The 17,620-nt window shown below is 45.3% G+C and overlaps 4 protein-coding genes across 4 annotated transcripts; 1 reads left to right on the top strand and 3 right to left on the bottom strand.

Annotated features, from left to right (window-relative positions):
• Positions 1–1,753: 1,753 nt before the first annotated feature.
• On the top strand, positions 1,754–6,391 carry GL218_02440 (Tip elongation aberrant protein 1; the record flags this gene model as incomplete). Its single annotated transcript, XM_033578959.1, has 4 exons — positions 1,754–2,065; positions 2,148–2,523; positions 2,586–2,868; positions 2,926–6,391. 4 exons carry the CDS (start codon positions 1,754–1,756, stop codon positions 6,389–6,391), a joined length of 4,437 nt encoding a protein of 1,478 aa, XP_033437876.1.
• Positions 6,392–10,333: 3,942 nt separating this feature from the next.
• Positions 10,334–11,360, bottom strand: GL218_02439 (Glucan 1,3-beta-glucosidase; the record flags this gene model as incomplete). The annotated part of the gene is made up of 2 exons (XM_033578958.1): positions 10,334–10,982; positions 11,095–11,360. The coding sequence occupies 2 exons, from the start codon at positions 11,358–11,360 to the stop codon at positions 10,334–10,336; spliced, it is 915 nt and encodes a 304-aa protein (XP_033438717.1).
• Positions 11,361–13,538: 2,178 nt separating this feature from the next.
• Positions 13,539–15,064, bottom strand: GL218_02438 (uncharacterized protein; the record flags this gene model as incomplete). Its single annotated transcript, XM_033578957.1, has 2 exons — positions 13,539–14,671; positions 14,731–15,064. 2 exons carry the CDS (start codon positions 15,062–15,064, stop codon positions 13,539–13,541), a joined length of 1,467 nt encoding a protein of 488 aa, XP_033438718.1.
• Positions 15,065–16,406: 1,342 nt separating this feature from the next.
• GL218_02437 (putative vacuolar amino acid transporter YPQ3) lies at positions 16,407–17,620 on the bottom strand (the record flags this gene model as incomplete). Its single annotated transcript, XM_033578956.1, has 4 exons — positions 16,407–16,677; positions 16,731–17,214; positions 17,339–17,438; positions 17,519–17,620. 4 exons carry the CDS (start codon positions 17,618–17,620, stop codon positions 16,407–16,409), a joined length of 957 nt encoding a protein of 318 aa, XP_033438719.1.

Genomic DNA, 17,620 nt, shown 5'->3' with positions numbered 1-17,620 from the left:
CTATCTATCTCACAATGTACTTACTTATTAGGTGCTTTAGACATATAACTAAGGTACCATGTATAAAAGCCAGAAAGGGGTTCTAGAGGTATATGGAAAAGGGGGAAAGGAGATCTTACATTTTCAAAGTCAGTACAGCTACTCTAGGTTACACTTTAGAAAAGAGTTTAGAGATGCTTGCTCAGCTATTGGTGTAACCATCTACCGTCTCCGCATGCTGTCACATCACAGTATAGTAAGTCTACTTATATCTCAATGCGTATAGGTGTACGTGTCGATATGTTAGCTAAAGAGATCATCTACACATATCCAAGAAAATATTAAACATAAAGATAGATCGAATTATTTGGGAGTTGATGACACTTTAAATAGCTTAGAATTCGATAAGTAATAAGTCTATAAAGCATGCCTTTTTGATTTGATTAATACGTATATTTTATGCGTACTTTTCTACCATGTCGAGCGACCTACTTAAAAGGCAAACCTACAGGTACTTTAACAAAGCCCAATCCAGTTCTTTTTATAAAAAACTGTTGTATAATATTAAGTACATAGAATTTAATTGGAATATTTACTACGTAATAAAATATTTTATACTAAATCACTATAGTTGTAGATATAAGTAGTAGTCAATCATAGAATTTCAGGAGTTCAAATATTACCTAGGTACCTAAGGCATTTTTTATGTTGGTTACCTACCTTTAGGTACCTCTCGTCACACTCATTTATTTTAGTACCTCTAGTGCCGCTAACCCACTTAGAGCGATGGGTGTCTCCTAAATTAGCTACTTCTTGCCCAATGATAGTCTACAGTAAGGCACAGCATAAGAGTGAACTAACCCGATTCAAGAATTAGCGCAGGCACAGTTCCCCCCCATAACCCGACCCTTGGTGGTGACAGTCCTGGGGAACTTTAGAGATTTTTTTCTGGAAATTTGGTTGTATGCAGTCCCCGGCAGGAACCTCGTCGCCAGTGCGGTCTCTCTCATCAAACCAAACTTTCTCTCTTTCTTATCCATTCATTCAACTCCCTTTTTTTTTTTCTTGATGGCGATGTTCTGAATTGCCACGGTTGTGGAGGACGCGCAATAGTATTTGGAAATTCAAGGTAATAAATAAGTAATGTTCTAGTTTTAAATCATTTATCCGTACATTACAACATTACATACAAATCACTACCAATTGCACAACCCCGACGATCTCGAAAGGGATTACCCATCAGTGGCACAGAACAAACGAGCCGTCGCAACATTCGATCCATTAACCCTTCATTTTTCTATACATACTCCTAATTCAATGTTCCTAATTCAATAGCCTAACAACACGATACGATTTAGAACTGTTTTCTTTCGCGCCTATCCAAGTTCTAGAATTTTTGCACAAAGCAATTACAAGGGAAAGGAGAATAGGAAGGCTTACGAACTGGAAAAGGAAGGGGTAAAAAAAAGTCGAGAGGCTACGCAGGACACGGGCAATCGGCGCAATTTCGATTAAGGACCCATTTTCAAGATTTCCAACCTCATGTTATCAACCCCAGCCATTTCGAAGGCCGAATCCTACCGCGACGAACTCTTCATACATTCGTTTTCCGCTTGGTCATCAAGCTAATCCGTCCATTCGCCGATCCATTGTATGCAACTTACCGGTAACCAGTGTTCGATACCAACCATAGAACACCTTGTCGCCGCTGCGACAACCTTGCCCTAGTACTCCTCAATCGAGGTCCCTTCGAAGGGTACTCGACTAACTCGCCATGGCTTTCCTATTCAAATCCAAGAAAAACCAGGACAGGAACGTCCAAAGCCGCGATGGAGCTCCCGGTTCGTCGCCTCCAGTCCAAAGCCCTGCCGGGCGCATTGCTAGAGAGGAGAAGCACTCCAGGTCAACACCAACAGGAAGTTTGAATTCCTTTGACGAAAGTACGCCTAGCCCGGACGCCGAGAAGTATGCCGCTCGCCGTGGCCAAGATCTATCACAGCAGATGCAACAACCTCAACCTCAGCAACAACAGCCGCCGCTCCAGCCGCAGCAACAGCAGCAGCAGCAAGCCGGCAGCGATTTGCCTGTAAGTGAATTTCGATTTAATCTAGTTACTATATACCCGCGTCTTTTCCCCCTTGGTTTATCTAACGATATTACTTTAAAAGTTCCGTAATACTCCTCCGCAAGGCGCGAATCCTTCCTCGTTATACCCTTGGTCTCAACGACGCTTGACGTTCACTGCGTCTATACCCAGTCCGTTCCCGAGATATGGAGCCGCGGTTAATTCCGTTTCGTCTAAAGAAGGCGACATCTATATTATGGGTGGTTTGATTAATAGTTCGACCGTCAAAGGCGATTTATGGATAATTGAAGCTGGGGGGAACATGTCTTGCTATCCGCTTGCTGCAACATCTGAGGGACCCGGGCCAAGAGTTGGCCACGCGTCTCTTTTAGTTGGCAATGCATTTATTGTCTACGGCGGTGATACTAAGATTGACGAGACGGATATTTTGGACGAAACTCTATATCTTCTCAATACTTGTAAGACATTATTATCCCGTCGGATCCCGCTCTCATCGACGTAGACTAACTTGGCTCTTTAGCCACAAGGCAGTGGTCGAGAGCTCTGCCGGCTGGTCCTCGACCGTCAGGACGCTATGGCCACTCTTTAAACATCGTCGGGTCCAAGATATATATCTTTGGTGGTCAAGTTGAAGGCTATTTCATGAACGATTTAGCAGCCTTCGATCTTAACCAATTACAAATGCCTAACAATCGATGGGAGGTGCTTAGCGAGAATACCGAAACTGGAGGCGCGCTGCAAGGCAAGGTACCACCGGCCAGAACTAATCATTCTATGGTCACCTTTAACGATAAGATGTACTTGTAAGTCTTATATACACCCCTTACGCAGGCATAGGTTTTAGAGGCTCATTATAATAGGTTCGGCGGTACCAATGGCTTTCAATGGTTCAATGACGTATGGTGCTATGATCCTGCAGTCAATAAGTGGTCTCAGTTGGACTGTATAGGTTACATTCCCGTCCCCAGGGAAGGACATGCCGCTGCTCTTGTAGACGACGTTATGTATATTTTTGGTGGACGTACGGAAGAGGGTGCTGATCTAGGCGATTTGGCTGCGTTCCGAATTACGTCTCGTCGTTGGTATACTTTTCAGAATATGGGACCCTCGCCGTCGCCTCGATCCGGTCATAGTATGACATCTGTAGGAAAGTCAATCGTTGTAGTTGGGGGCGAGCCAAGTTCGACTCCAACTCAGATCAGCGATCTCTCGATTGTATATGTTTTGGACACCACCAAAATCCGGTATCCCAACGATGCGCAAATCCAGTCTACCACCCAGAAAATGCAACAAAGGCGTCCAAGTGGTAGCGATATCCCCGGGGCTAGGCAGACACCATCTCGCGAGGGCTCTATTGGAGCAGATCCGAAACGGGTAGCCAGTCCTAACAGCCCAACTAATAGCTCCGGAAAGGGCGGTACCGGTATCGATATGAATGGGCCCCCGCCTGTCAGTAACGGGTTATCGAAGCTTCCAAGAGCTGCAGGCACCTCGACTCCTTCAGGCCCTCCACCTCCGGGGCAAGCTCCTCGGCCAAGTATTGAAGGAAATGCGAACGGCCGCCGCCCTAGAAATCCATCAATCGAAAGAATAGAAAGAGAAACTACAAGGGTCGGTTCACCTGGCATCAGCAGTCAAAGCCAGTCCCCCGTACCAAGAGAACTGGTAAAAGAGGAAATTCCAGTCGTGAACGGGAGGCGAACACCGAGTCAGCAAGCCCCTAGGAGTGGTTCGCGGTCAGACAATCAAATAGAAGAGAAATCAAAGTCGAGGATGTCGTCGCGTCAGGCTCGAAGTCAGGGGTCCGTAGACAGCAGCACGGAGCCAACACTTAAAACTGTGGCTAACCGCCCGGCTTCTCCACCTCCACCGACTCGACAGCCAAGTAATCCTTTGTCACGAAGAACTTCGAATAGAAATTCTCAGACTGTTGTTCTTCTAAAGGAGCTTGACATCGCCCGCAATCGAACTGCATGGTACGCATCTGAGCTGGAGTTAGCCCGCAAAGCTGGATACATGCCAAATGCAACTCTTAGTCCTACTCTCGAATCTCGAGCCGCGGACACGTTCGATGATGATGATAAGCGGCTCATTGAATCGCTCTTGGCTATGAAACAGGAGCTGGCTAATGTCCAAACCTCCATCGATAAGCAAGCGATCCTTGCAGCAAAACAGATCGCTGAGGTAGAACGACAGCGTGATGCTGCCGTACGTGAAGCAGTTTATGCCAAGGCAAAAATAGCAGCGCAAAGCGGAAGCGCAGCCAGTACGCCGCAACTGGACGGCGAGAGAGATGTTGACAGTGGCGATCGTTCTTCGGAGCTAAATAAGAAACTTGCATCAGCACTGAACATCCAAAAAGAGTTGCAGAATAATATCACAAAAGCTACTTCAGACCTTGAAGCAGAAAGACGCGCGCGACAGCTTGCGGATGAAACCTTGAGCGCTACCCAAAAGCGTATAGCTGAACTAGAAGCGTACAAACAGCAAACGTCTTCAGAACTTGAACAACTGAGGGCAGAATTGCACATGGTCCAACGTGAGGCGCGAGAGCAATCAGTTGCCGGTGCTGAAGCGATTGCTGCTATGCAACTTCTACGCATCGAGAAGGATGAGTACGAAAACAAATATAACGAAGCTAGCAGTAGCTCCCAAGAGTATAGTGAGACCTTAGAGTCTCTTCGAGAAGCTGTTGTAGCATCTGCGGATATGCGTACTCACCTTGAGCGGAAGCTCGATGAGGAACGGGCTCAGCGAGAAGCAATTGAATCCAAACTCACGAAGCTTAAGGCAGAACATGAAGCGCATGCCGCCGAACTGGAAACCGTGACGCAAAGGTTGCGAGATGCAGAGGAACTCGCGGAGCGGCATGCGGCTGAAGCAAACGCTCATCGGCAAGCCTTGATTTCCGGATTGGAAAAGGTTGCTAAGGATCCCAGCAAAGGAAGCCGAGCTGACGCTGAACGCATTGTGGTGCTTCAAGGTCAAGTTGAGGCAGCAAACAACCTTGTCAAGAAATACCGGGAAGAAGCTGACGTTGCTTCGGATAAGCTCCGAAGCGCGGAGGAACGAATCGCGGGACTTGAAGCATACCAGGAACAATCCAGCAGGGAAGGCGTATCAATTCGTCGGCAACTGCAATCTGCCCTGAGGGAAACGCAATCGCTTCAGGCTTTGAATTCCGATCTCAAGAACCAGCTTGCTAACCAGCAGCTCGAGACCAACGCCATAACAGTTCAGCATAATACCCTAAAAGATATTCTAGCTGAAAGGGGCATCAGCCCGACCAATCTTGCTCGGGTACGAGAGATGGGCTCCAGAACCAGTTCGCCTAACCCTTCTCGCAATAACGATCTTGAACGGCAGCTTGCGCAAGCAGTTGCTGCCCACGAAGAGACAAAGCAGACTTTTGCCGCCCAAATTCAAGAATCTGAGACTACTTATCGCAACAGAATAGTCCAACTAGAGAACGATTACCAGTCTGCCGTCCACTATGTTAAGGGCACAGAGAAGATGCTTAAGAAGATGAAGCAAGAGCTTGCCCAAGTTCAATCTGAGAACAATCGTTTAAAGAACGAAAATATCGAGCTAGAGGAACGTTCTAGCCTCCATGACAATGCCACGCCTGCGGATTGGGAAGCTGAGCGCTCGGAGCTAGAGGATAAGATAGAAGGTCTCCAGGAACAAGTCAAGTCAACTTCTGCACAACTTGAACAAGAACTCATCGAATTACGGAGGAAGCTAGATGCTACCAATCAAGAGCGTGACAGCACAGCCAGATCCCACAATGACGTTGCAGAGCAACTGACTATTCGAGAGAAGGAGCTTGAGCAAATGCAGCAAGAGAATGCCCTCCTAGAGAAGCGAGTGCAAGATGCTGAACAAAAAGTCAGTCTACTACTCGACCAGGTAGAAAATTCAGTTGATAATTATCGGAGACGTAGCCGAATAAGCACCGATCAAATGAATATTGGCACTCCTAATCCAAACGGTGGCTTGGGGCATATTCGACAAGAGAGCTCAGAGGCGGGAAGCTCCTATGGCGGTGCTGGCGGTGTTGGTGCTGTTGGCGGTGTTGGCGATAATAGGAACAGCACGGCTCTCGACGATTTAGCTAACGAACTTGATATGTTACGGTCCCACTGGGAGGCAACAAACAAGAACTATCGACTTTCAACTAACTTCGATTTTGAAGGACTCGGAACCAAAAAAGAGAGCGACGCTGTCGGTCTCAGCGAGAGCTTGGCTGACTGGAGGAAGCGGCTCGACGCGGAGGAGCGCGCGACCGACAACATAGGGACTGCCCAGGGCAATCATGCCTCGTAAATACCTTGGTCCTCAAAACCCAAACGCGAAATTCCTAGGGAAATATGCTGATCGCCAGCCTTGTCAATCTCCTAATAAATAATACCCTTGTACAGCAACTACGATGTGTATCAGAACACATTTATTTTTTCACGATTCATCACTTCCTATTTCAATTCAGATCCGTCCTTGTACTCTCAGTTCGGAACAGCATGTCTTTTGCGCTTTATCGGCATATCGACTCGTAGGCTTACCTACTAGCGTTCTTTTGAGTCTCCAGGACGACGATCTTGTTTTTATCCTCCACGAGCCCCCTTTTTTTCTCTAAATGTGTTTCCTGCGCTGAAGACGGAATGAACTGTAACCCCCACGCAAACTATCCAATCCGTCGTCATTTGGAGACCTTGTTCCGAAGATATGACCGATTGCGATGCCCCACGGAGTTGATTTGGTTCAGGAATGTCATAAGTTTTTTATTGTTTGGTTTTTTTTTTTTTTTTGAGAAATACGCAGATTTTCATGGGATGCTGTGGTGAAACGCGCAGAATGACTAGGAAGGGCGATGACCCTTCCTAACTTTAATGTACATTATCGCTGCTACTGCTGCTGCTGCTGGAATAGTGTCGAGGAGGCGATCAGGTGGAGGAAGTGATACCTAGAGGAGACAGGCGGCGACATACATCCCGCTGGATTTGGACGCTTCACCCCCGTTGTGGTAAAAATGTAGCGATTGCGATGTGGGAGTAGTTCAATATTGATGAATCATTCGGCTTGAATTAATACGATAATAATCATAGTGACTAGAAATATCTAGCATATGTCTAGTAAACATTCTCAGAGTCTACTTGTCTTCTCATTCATCGTATATTTTATCATATATTGCTAGGTGCGTCTGATCCTAGGTACCGAAAGCACGACTACCGCATTACCGTTCAAGTATCTCTAACTCGATCTTTTCAATCGAAAGAGCTGTTACCTATACATGGTACGTAATACCAGTTAAGCAGAAGCCCTAAGCATATGTCCTATCACGCAAACCACTACTATTGCTAGACATACCTCAAGGTTGAAGCACTAGGAGTATTTAATTAGTTAACCATAACCTTTACATTATAATATTCTATTATCTAGGTAAAGGGATATTAGCTACACTAGTCACTAAGACGAAGAATATTCTCTTGCCGTATGCTTATATGACTTGACCCATAGCTCCTTTAAGTAGAAGTTATAGACTCGCGACTCCACTTGGAGTCTCTCGTCAGAATAGCATCACTCTACTCCAAGTCTACGAAACTTGATAGTCTCAAAAGGATACGTGCATATCGGGATGTCGTCAATGTCATACGGCGCTATCTTGTCGGTTGGTGTAATTCAAGCTCGCTTAACCGTGTGCAAGACTTCCGAAACTTGACGGTACTTGCGTCTTCTAACCTGGCGAACTTCCTTTTGTCAAGATTCCCTTCGCCAAGGTATATGCTAGTATAGGTCAAATGCTGGAATAAGCAGCGTGCATATTCTTCGTGCTTGTCCTATATTGTCTAACCCCGTGTTAGGAAACGAGAATATACCGTCTAGTAGTAAGGCAAAGGCCAAGATCGATTAGCGCTATCCTTATCACAACCTTGACCATTATTCAAATCCTAAGCGCGTATTTATATCTCGTGTCTCGTCGGTTGGCCCCAATCCTGACCATAGTAGTCGATGAATGCGAAATATCGTAGTGCGGAGTGTAATATTTCCATTGCGTACCTCATTTCTCTATCAGGGGGAGCAAGGCACTTCAAATATATACGATTCGGATTATTTTTATATTGCGTCTAGCATTTACTTAACTGAGCATAGCATTCATAAGCTTCTAGCTATATATGTACATAGAATAGGTGTGTCACTAATAGACGAGGCAGACAGAACCACATCGTACCATCAGGGACTAGTCGTCTTACGATTTGCTCCCCCTTCATTAGGTGTGTATGGCGACAGCACTATTCGTTTTACGCGCCAGGCTCATATTAAGCTGCATTAGGGATGTATGAATAGTCGAGTTGAGCTGGAGAGACAAACTACCTAAAACACAATATACTAACTAGTTAAATAACAATTGAGTAGTTTCGATTATTACCTAGTTTTCCTATTAGAATTCTTGGCAAAGTTATAATAGTTTAGGTAGTTAACTAGTTATATATAATCCGTACTAAGAATCTTGTAACCTAGAAAAAAAAAAAGACATATGTATAATCGTTATTAATTATATCCTCTCTCTATTCCATTAAGCTTCCATCAAACTAGGGTTTGTCTCGTCCTGATGAAACTTGGCTCATCTCCGTTGTTCTCGAACGTAGTCCGTCGCAGATTTAGATGCGGAGCCGGGGTTTTTATATAGGGATACAGTGCTATTATTCATAGTTAGAAACCAATACACTGTAATACATTACCTCCTTTCCCCTTCATTTGAAGGCATCCAATGATAACGAGCACAGTACCCGCTGCACTGTAACTGTAACTGTAACGTTAGGTCCTCGGCGTGGCTTGTGTAAGGGAACATGGATCATATGATGATGGATTCCTCCTTCCCTCTTCTCCCTTCTGCTATCCCTTCCTTGGCCTTTTTTTTTTTTTTGCTAGATCGTGAAGTCGTCAATTCTAGTTTGGGTTTCTCTTCCGCACATCACTTCCACAAAATTCTCTTCTCGCTCTCTAAAGATTTTGATTTTGATAATCCACATTGCGATCTGGTTATCGCTCACCCACAATCGTTACATTTATATACATACATATCAAATAACTGCATTATACCTTATTTAATTCGGAAGCCCGCGACACGAGATTAATAAAACCCACATAACCCACACCATCCATACCTTCGCTCGGACGAACAGACGAACGCGCTAAACAAAAGGGCTAGCTGGTCTATCTTACCCATCAATCTACCACTTTTGCGATATTGTACATACATATCTATCTATCTACATACCTCATATATACCTACACACCGAGATCGACAATAAACCGTTCCCCAAATCAATCATTCAAGATGAAGACCGCATTCGCTACAACGCTCCTCGCCGCGCTCTGCGCAACCCTCGCCAGTGCCGGTGTCGTTATCACCCCTATCCACCAGAATCAGGTCGTACCTAAGGCGAGCAACGACTGCTTCTTCGGCGAAACGACTCCTTTCGGCTGCGGGTAAGCCATTTCTCTCTCTTTTCCACCCTACACCGTTAGGGACTAGGACTGGAAAAAAAGGATAAACGAGTAGAGAATTTCAACTAACATGACCCCTTGCAGTCCCCTCCGCTCGTGACGAGTCCACACTCACGTCTTAAACGAGAGGTCTGTTGGAATAGATCCAGTTCCGAGGAACGAACTAGGGAAGCGCCGGCGTTGGGTAAATAAATAGATCTTGAAGTTCTCGAAAGAGATTACTTCGATCACTTGGATACAGTCAAGTTAATGGTTACATGGACAAGGTCGCGAAGAAACATTTGTGGTTGTGAAATTCGGTAATGAATGTGTGGCATTGTGTTCAAGCCCAAGTTTGGGGTTATTGATTTTCGTCGTTAAACCCGGGAAATACAAAATTTACTTCGCAATTTGCAAATGGTTCTAATCCTACATCCATGACAAATGTCTAAACGGTGCTTCTAATCGTAGAGTGCTAGGATAGAAACACTTCATGCTCTTTAACACAAAATTCGTATGACATTTGTACGTTCGTACATACTGCGATAAGTTTTCAGTAAACAGGTCCTACTAGGTAATATAATAAATGATTGCGAATATAACATTATATATGGTATCACATCTTCTATATCTCCTATATGTCAACTACTGTCAACATATACTTAGCGGTAGTATATGACAACATATAATTACAATCGACATCTAAATCAGCGCCTATATGCTCCCCCCATCTCTTCCTACGCACATCCCCGTCTACTAGCAGAATAAAACAAGAAAGCAGGTTTAGCACTTGAGGTTGTACTTGGGTGTCCGGTCGTCGGTCATGGCACCCCACGAGGTCTCGTCAGCGACGGAGCCGTCCTCACCAATAGCCTTGGGCTTCCAGGCCTCGTCAAAAGCCTCGAAGAAGAAGACGTTGAATCCCCAGTCGACCATACCGCAGACGGCCTGGCTGTAGAAGGTCGAGGCGGGCTTGACACCGGGCTGCGCGTTCTGGTACTTGTCACCGCCGGTAGGCCAACCTGTCTCGCCGACCCAGAGTTCGATCTTGTCGGTGCCGCCAGCCTTCTCCTGAATGTGGCCGAACGCCTGGAAGATATCATCGTAGAAGGAGCCCGTCGCGTTCGACAGCACCTGACCCTGCCAGTACGAGAAAGCGTTGCATAGCATAATGTCCACGCTACCCGATTCCGCAAGGGCATCAGCCGTACCATCTGCGTACTTGTTCCACGAGTCGGCCGTGCCGATCTTGAAGCCCTTGCCCACAGCTGACTTGACGTCCTGGATCTTGGACACAAGCTCCGGACCCGTCAAATTGCCACGGTACATGGCTTCCGAGCCTACGGTAATGGCGTATACCTGGTCCTTGTACTTTGGTGCGAACTCGACGACAGCTGCCTTGTCAGCCTTGAAGGATTCATCTGTGTCGGGCCTATTTGATGTCATCGTTAGTAACTATATCCCCCCTTCTCGCAAATTGGGTTGAAGTCTACCCTCAGAATAGATCAAATACGAAAGTGTTAATAAAACGGTATATTACTAACCAGATGCCCAGGACAACCTTGAATCCAGCCGTCTTAGCAGCAGGTAGGATCAGCTTCGCGACATCGCAGTCGGAAGCAGCGTAGATACGAACGACTTTGGCGCTCGTCTCCTTCGACAGAGCAGCGAAGTCAGCCGCGTAGTCGCTCGATTCCTTACAATTGCCATCGGCCTTCTTGTTACCCAACGCAAATCCTAGTTGACCTGCGGCCGACGCCACGATTGGGCCCGTGGCCACGGCTGCCGAGAGAATAGTCGAGAAACGCATATTTCCTATACCTTTCCTTCTTGCTGTGGTATCTTTAAATCAAATGGATTCGCCCGAACGCGTAGATTCTTTCAAAGGGGTATCGTTATCTCCTGTTCGTTTGGAAAGCAGGCGGTGAGTAGGTACCTAGCAATGCTAACTTGAAAAAAAAGGAGCGAAATGCCGGGCCGACGCAAAAACAAGAAAGAGTGTGAGACTACAGCTAACCGGCAGGGGAAAAGGCAAATAGAGCAGAAAAGAGAATGACGAATTGGATGTTGGTAGTTGTGATGATAAGAAAATAAAAAGAGAATGTCACGACTGCTTCTATTCTCTTAGCTGAAATTGGATGTTTCGAGCAGGGGTCGCTGTAATAAAAAAAGGGGTACCTACTAGGTACGTATCTCCTACGCTAAGAGTCTTAGCTAGCTGCATTAATGCAGGTACAATTAGATGTATTATATAATCTCGATCCCCACATTCCCAATTCCAAGTAATGTACCTGCTTATATAATATCGATACTTAATAGACCCCAAGCCTAGAAACACCAGTATATAATTAGAGGTAGTATCCTTAAGCTCTATACAGAAGTCTATACAGGAGTCTATACAGGAGTCTCTATAGGAGGGACTTAGTATATTAAGAGATAATGTTGGTATCAACATATAGATGCTCGTGTGTAGTATAAGTAAAGCCGATCTCATCTCTCTTCTAATTATATTCAATACCCAAGTCCCGTTCCCTCATCCATTTATCATGTCCATCACTCATCCTCCAGGTAGGATAGTCGGATGACCCTATAAAAATAATATATCTCAGTGAATTATAACACGATGACATTATTTTAACAAGATTCACCAATGACCCTACGATCTATGTAGGCCATCATCTAACAACTTTCTTGTTAAAATCTTGAGAGAAACATATTTCACGCCCAACCATTAGCATCGGATATTGTTAGTAGTTGTATTTACGCTACGTCACGAATATTGTGACTAGGAACCTAAGAGTAGTAGAGTTAATACGAAGTTAATTGAATAACTATAATTATAGCGACACCTGTGTATTGAATATATATATGTACCTAGCTTAGGTAGATACCTATGCATATTTAAACACTTGCGCCGTCCTTGTATGAGGGAGCATTTCTAACCATCAACAACCCCTTTGATCAATCAACTACTTCTCTTCATCCACAAATAGCTCAACCACTCTATCTACTCCTTTCGCGTCGCCAACACACCATCTCCCTCAGAACTCCTACAAATTACCACCGCATACTTGCGCCATCCTGCCAATCAGACACCATGTGTAAAATGGTATACCAGTTTGTGAAATACAGCTGCGGCCACGGGACGTTTACAAACCCAGTTGTGGGTACCGGAAACTCATGCCCTGACCTTAGCAAACCCAAATGCCTGTATCCGCCTCCTACCGATGAGAGGATTCCCGAGGATATTGAGGACCCCAAATGTTGTTCGGAATGCAGCAGACCACCACCAAAACAACAACAAGGATGGTTCGCATGGGCATTTGGTCGTTAGCTATTTAAATACTACGACGCATACCTACCCGGTAATAACCTATATGGCAGATATTATCGAGTACGACAGGCAGTCACTCGCGATGATTTTACCTTGCTGGCAACTAAAGCTAGATTACCTACCTAGGTACCTATGTAGATGAATTTACCATAATCATCTCTTATATATTTATATAGTTAACGTATAAGTAAACTCCTAAACTCACCCTCGCTTGAGCTAAATATTTCTTGACGTGAAATAATTCATAATCTTATAAGGCCGGAATTATTGACAGGTTTGAATAATGATGGAGGTGTGGTTCTTATGGTATCATAGTTGCTAGTTTGGCATCATCTTGATACTTAATGATCGGAACTTTCAATATAATACTGTATTAAGAAACCTAAACTTAATGATGGTCGAATACTAACATATCTTTTGTATCCCATTGGCTAAATTTTGTGAGTGTATCCTAAAAGGATATATACTAAATGCTTATTAAGTCTTGATTCGCTAGTATGGGTAGGACTTATACATCTATCACCATGCACACCCGAGAATAAGATGTTACAGTAAATTTAGATCTTGATAAGAGAGAGTCGAGTGATGGATTTTTAAGTCAGGTATATACAATCTAAGAGGACACCCATGATAAATAATAGGTAGCAGCACGATCTAATTCGCCGAACCCCTATCCTCTACAGGGAAAAACTTCAATAAACCATGGTCATCCTCTCTAAACTCCACACAAACCCCTTTCGCCAGCTCCTCTAATTTTCCAACGCTTTCTCTCATACTATGCACCGGCTCGTCCCCTTCATAGCCGTCGAGAGGGTGGAAGAGCAGAGCTAGCGGCGAAGACTTGAGTAGCGGTTGGTTCCTAGTCAATACGATGGAGACGGAAAGTAGCACCGCTGTTATAAAGACTTCGGCTACCGGTAAGATGATCCACGGCCAATGGACGTGCCAGTATGTCTCTTGGCGGAACGCCTGGCCGGGCCACATCAAGGCGTCTCTGTTGTCGCCGGGGGCGGAACTGCGTATTTGATTCGTGAGAGTATCCTCGATGTTCTTGGTGAAATTGGTTAGATTCGTGTGGTACATAAACTCGCCAAAGCTAAAGTCCGTGTTAGCGGCTTCGTCTGTTAGGGGCGAAGTTAGATCTGTCGAAAAGAGCTTGTTGACGTATTCGAAGAGCCCGTTTCGTAAGGAGACGCTTATGTTAAAGAGTTCCCTAGAAGAGTTTGTGCGGAACGTGTCGTATGTGAAATAAAGGGACGGGTTTCCGGCTCCCTCTTGAGACCAGTCATAGCTGAGGAGCTTTTCGGTGGTATAATTGGCCTCTTGGATCCCGGCGAGCGTTGCGACGACGTTGTGGTAGGTCCTGACGCAGAAATCTAAGGTAATCGTAAAGGCTTCCGTATTCGTAAATGTGATCCCATCGTACCGATCCGTATTGTTAACACCATTTAGCACACCTTCTATGACACCGTCTAAGTTATTCCAGGTTCGTGACGTGTTGAATAACGAGCCGCCTCCGTTTCCCCCTCGCCATGACATCTCTATGGGCTCTCCTTGGGGGAATTCAAATGTGCACACGTATTGATACCTGCTAGATTTGCAGGTCTTGTTAGCAATATTGGTAACGTCTTTAAAGCTAGCGCAGACTGCTAGTGTGTCGAATTGATCCCAGGTGCACTTCGCAGCTGGTTCAGGGCAATAGAAGTTAACTTCTTGGATAGAACCTACGGCACCGTTCGCAATAGTCGTCTGAAGCTTCAATAAATCGGGATTTGGATCACGCGGGCCTATATGCTATTTTATTAAACTGCCGAACCCCCAATAGGAACCGGATTTCAAGACGTACCTCCATAGCCTTGTATCGAATTAGACCATATAGCCTTTGACGTATAGTTACCAGCTCGTCCTATCTGGGCCGTGACGTTTGTTAGGAGTGCCTGCCTGATCTGCTGCTCCAACATCTGCTGGGCCGTTGGCTCGATAGCCAGTGCAACCAATGTGACTAGAGCCAAGCCCCATGCTGTAACAGCTTTGAGGCGGCCAGCGAGTAGCAATAAGAAACAACCCCATGGCCCTCGACTTGCATCGTCGTAGAGCTGCAAGTGATGGAGTGGGTTGGCTCGATATTGAAAATGACCCCATTTGAGCTGACTGAGGCAAGACGCGATAGGAATCATCATCGCTGTTCTTGCGATCGTGGTGAGAACAGCTACCATAGAGTTTGGTCTGATAGGATACGTCCACATTTCAACTGGTTGATCGTCAACCTGCTTCAACACAGGGATAATCAAGCTTATGCTAACGAGACTCAGAACCGAGCCTCCTATCTCCCACCACCACCACCAAGAGGCAATTGTGCTTAAGCGCTCTACTTTTAGTTCTAATGCAACCTTGTCCTCTTTAAGTATACTTTCCGAGTCGCCTAATCTTTGGAGGTTTGGGTCTAGGTTTGAGCTGTGGGTAATATCGGCTTGAATACCTTCCACATGAGACAAATATCTACGGCTCCTGATGGTTTGTTCTGATGGCGTGAGGAGGGATATATCCGCTGATGCACGACTTCTCTCTAAACTGTAGCCTACCTTCAAGCTACTTCTCGAGCTTGGCGTTTCGTTGTCCGTAGGCTGGCTATGATCAATAGACATGTCTATTCTAGTTTCGTTTTCCACACGCTGTGATAATATTGTGCTATAAGTAGTAAGCAGTGGAATAGTATAGAGAAGTAGTGTGAGCATATGAAATATGATATGTTATCTCCCATTTATTAGAGAAGAATGGAGCTTATATCAAACCCTGCTTAGATATAAGAATGTGTGAGTCTTAAAAGTTATTTGACGGGCCTCATAATGCCTTGATGGTGTATTGGGGGCTAAGTACCTAAAGCGAAACACTGGCAATGCCCCTCAACAAGGCAGTATCGTAACTAAATACAATATAACAAATGTTGTGATACCAGTGAATTTCAGCTGATTAGTTGATTGGTTATGCTAAGTCAAATACCTATAAATATAGAACTACGACACTCTATGTCTTTGAATGGCATGGATGTGGTGTGTTATACGAAGCCACAATCACCGCAATCTCAGCCCTTTGCTTTAGTATAGGGCGAAATAGTGTAGTTAATATGTATCAGATGAGGCACATAGACTTGTTCATTAAATAGAATTCCTCGGTTGTATTGGGGGTGGTTTGGATTCATTAGGCTAGATGCCGTGCAATTATCGCCTGTCGAGCACAGACTAGTTGGGGGCCGTCGACAATAATCCGCACGGGTTTAAGTATAAATTTGGAGAATTCAACTTGTCAAGAACGGTAAAGCTTTGATCAAATGCATATTTCCGGTGATGCGAATATTATCTAAATCCAAACCGGGGATCACCTGAAAACCCCTATTATAGAACGCCTAGATAATGCTCCTGCCATGATGACCTTAACCCCTATATAATTCCAAGTTAACAAAACCGCGTTCCAAACCTACCTACAATAGGTACCTAAGGTATCTGATGTTGCAAGCAATCACCTTTACGCAGCCTCGCTGGTACCGTTGGCCTTGCTCACTCCCCTTTTCGAGTAGATCCTGAACTGATAGAAAATGATACAATCCTCAACAATCGTACCAAGAGATCCGAGGAGCCAAGGAATGGCTTTAATAATATACTCTGGCTCTGGGGAGTAAGTGAAAACACTTAGGCCGTATGTTAGATTGCCAGTGAGAGATAATAGGAAGAAAAGAAGAGCAAGACCCTCGCAGGACTTCTCCCGGTAGTTCTTGATTATCTGGGGAATTCGAGCACTGGGCTTCTATTAGCACGCGTTTTAGAGCTTACCGCGATCAAGTAGACGTACCATAGATAACAAATAGCACTGGCATATCCTAGAACAAGGCCTAGAATGGCAACTGATGATTCAACTGCTGGCTCTTCGGGAGCGTCTGGCTTGTCCCAAGCCCCAACCTTATACGACACGAACCAACCGGCAGCTCCAACGACGTATATAGCCGCAACGCTTAGCGTGTTGTGAAACCAAGGGTTGTTATCGGGAGTATCGTCTTCGCCCGTGACAATTCTCTTGATGGGGTCTAAACCGGACTCGGAATGGTGCATCGAATGACGTCTGTGCGAGCCTGGAAGGCCGCTAGACGACCTCCTCCGCGGCTGCAAGAGGGGTTCGTCTTCCGAGGTCTCAGATTCGGTTGACCGTGTTCGCTGACGGGTTTTTCGGGCGTTGAGGGTGTTATAGTAGACACATTGCGTGATTAGGATGACATCGGATATGCAGAAGTAGCCCGCCAATGCTGTCGCCGTGGGTGCAAGTCCAGTCACAAGAGCACCTATAGATAGATTAGAGACAACGGTCAGCTTGGCACGTGCTTCATCGTTGAAGATATATGATAGGTAGATAGGTATAATCCTAGTATTTTCGGATAGTGGCAGAAATGTTATAAACGTACGTACCTGATAGGTTCGCGAGATCGCCAAAGAGCCAGACAGCTAGGAAAATCATGGACAGGCCTTCTGCACTCTTGGCTCTGTAATTAGTGATAAGCTGAGGAAGCTATCGCATAGATAGTTAGTAAAATACTCATAAGGTGATACAAAATATGGAGAGCTCTCTTTGTCCCCCAGAATACGTACGAGCAAACAGATCCATGCTGTTAAACTGATGCTACCAAATACTCCAGATAACATCTCATTAACGGAGAGGCCGTGCGATAAGGCCATATCAGCGAGATTCAT

Source organism: Daldinia childiae, assembly GCF_008694065.1.
Source record: "Daldinia childiae strain JS-1345 chromosome Unknown Scaffold2, whole genome shotgun sequence".
In the NCBI taxonomy this organism is placed as follows: Eukaryota; Fungi; Ascomycota; class Sordariomycetes; order Xylariales; family Hypoxylaceae; genus Daldinia; species Daldinia childiae.
Note: the sequence above shows the minus strand (reverse complement) of the source record. Positions and strands in the feature narration are given on the sequence as shown.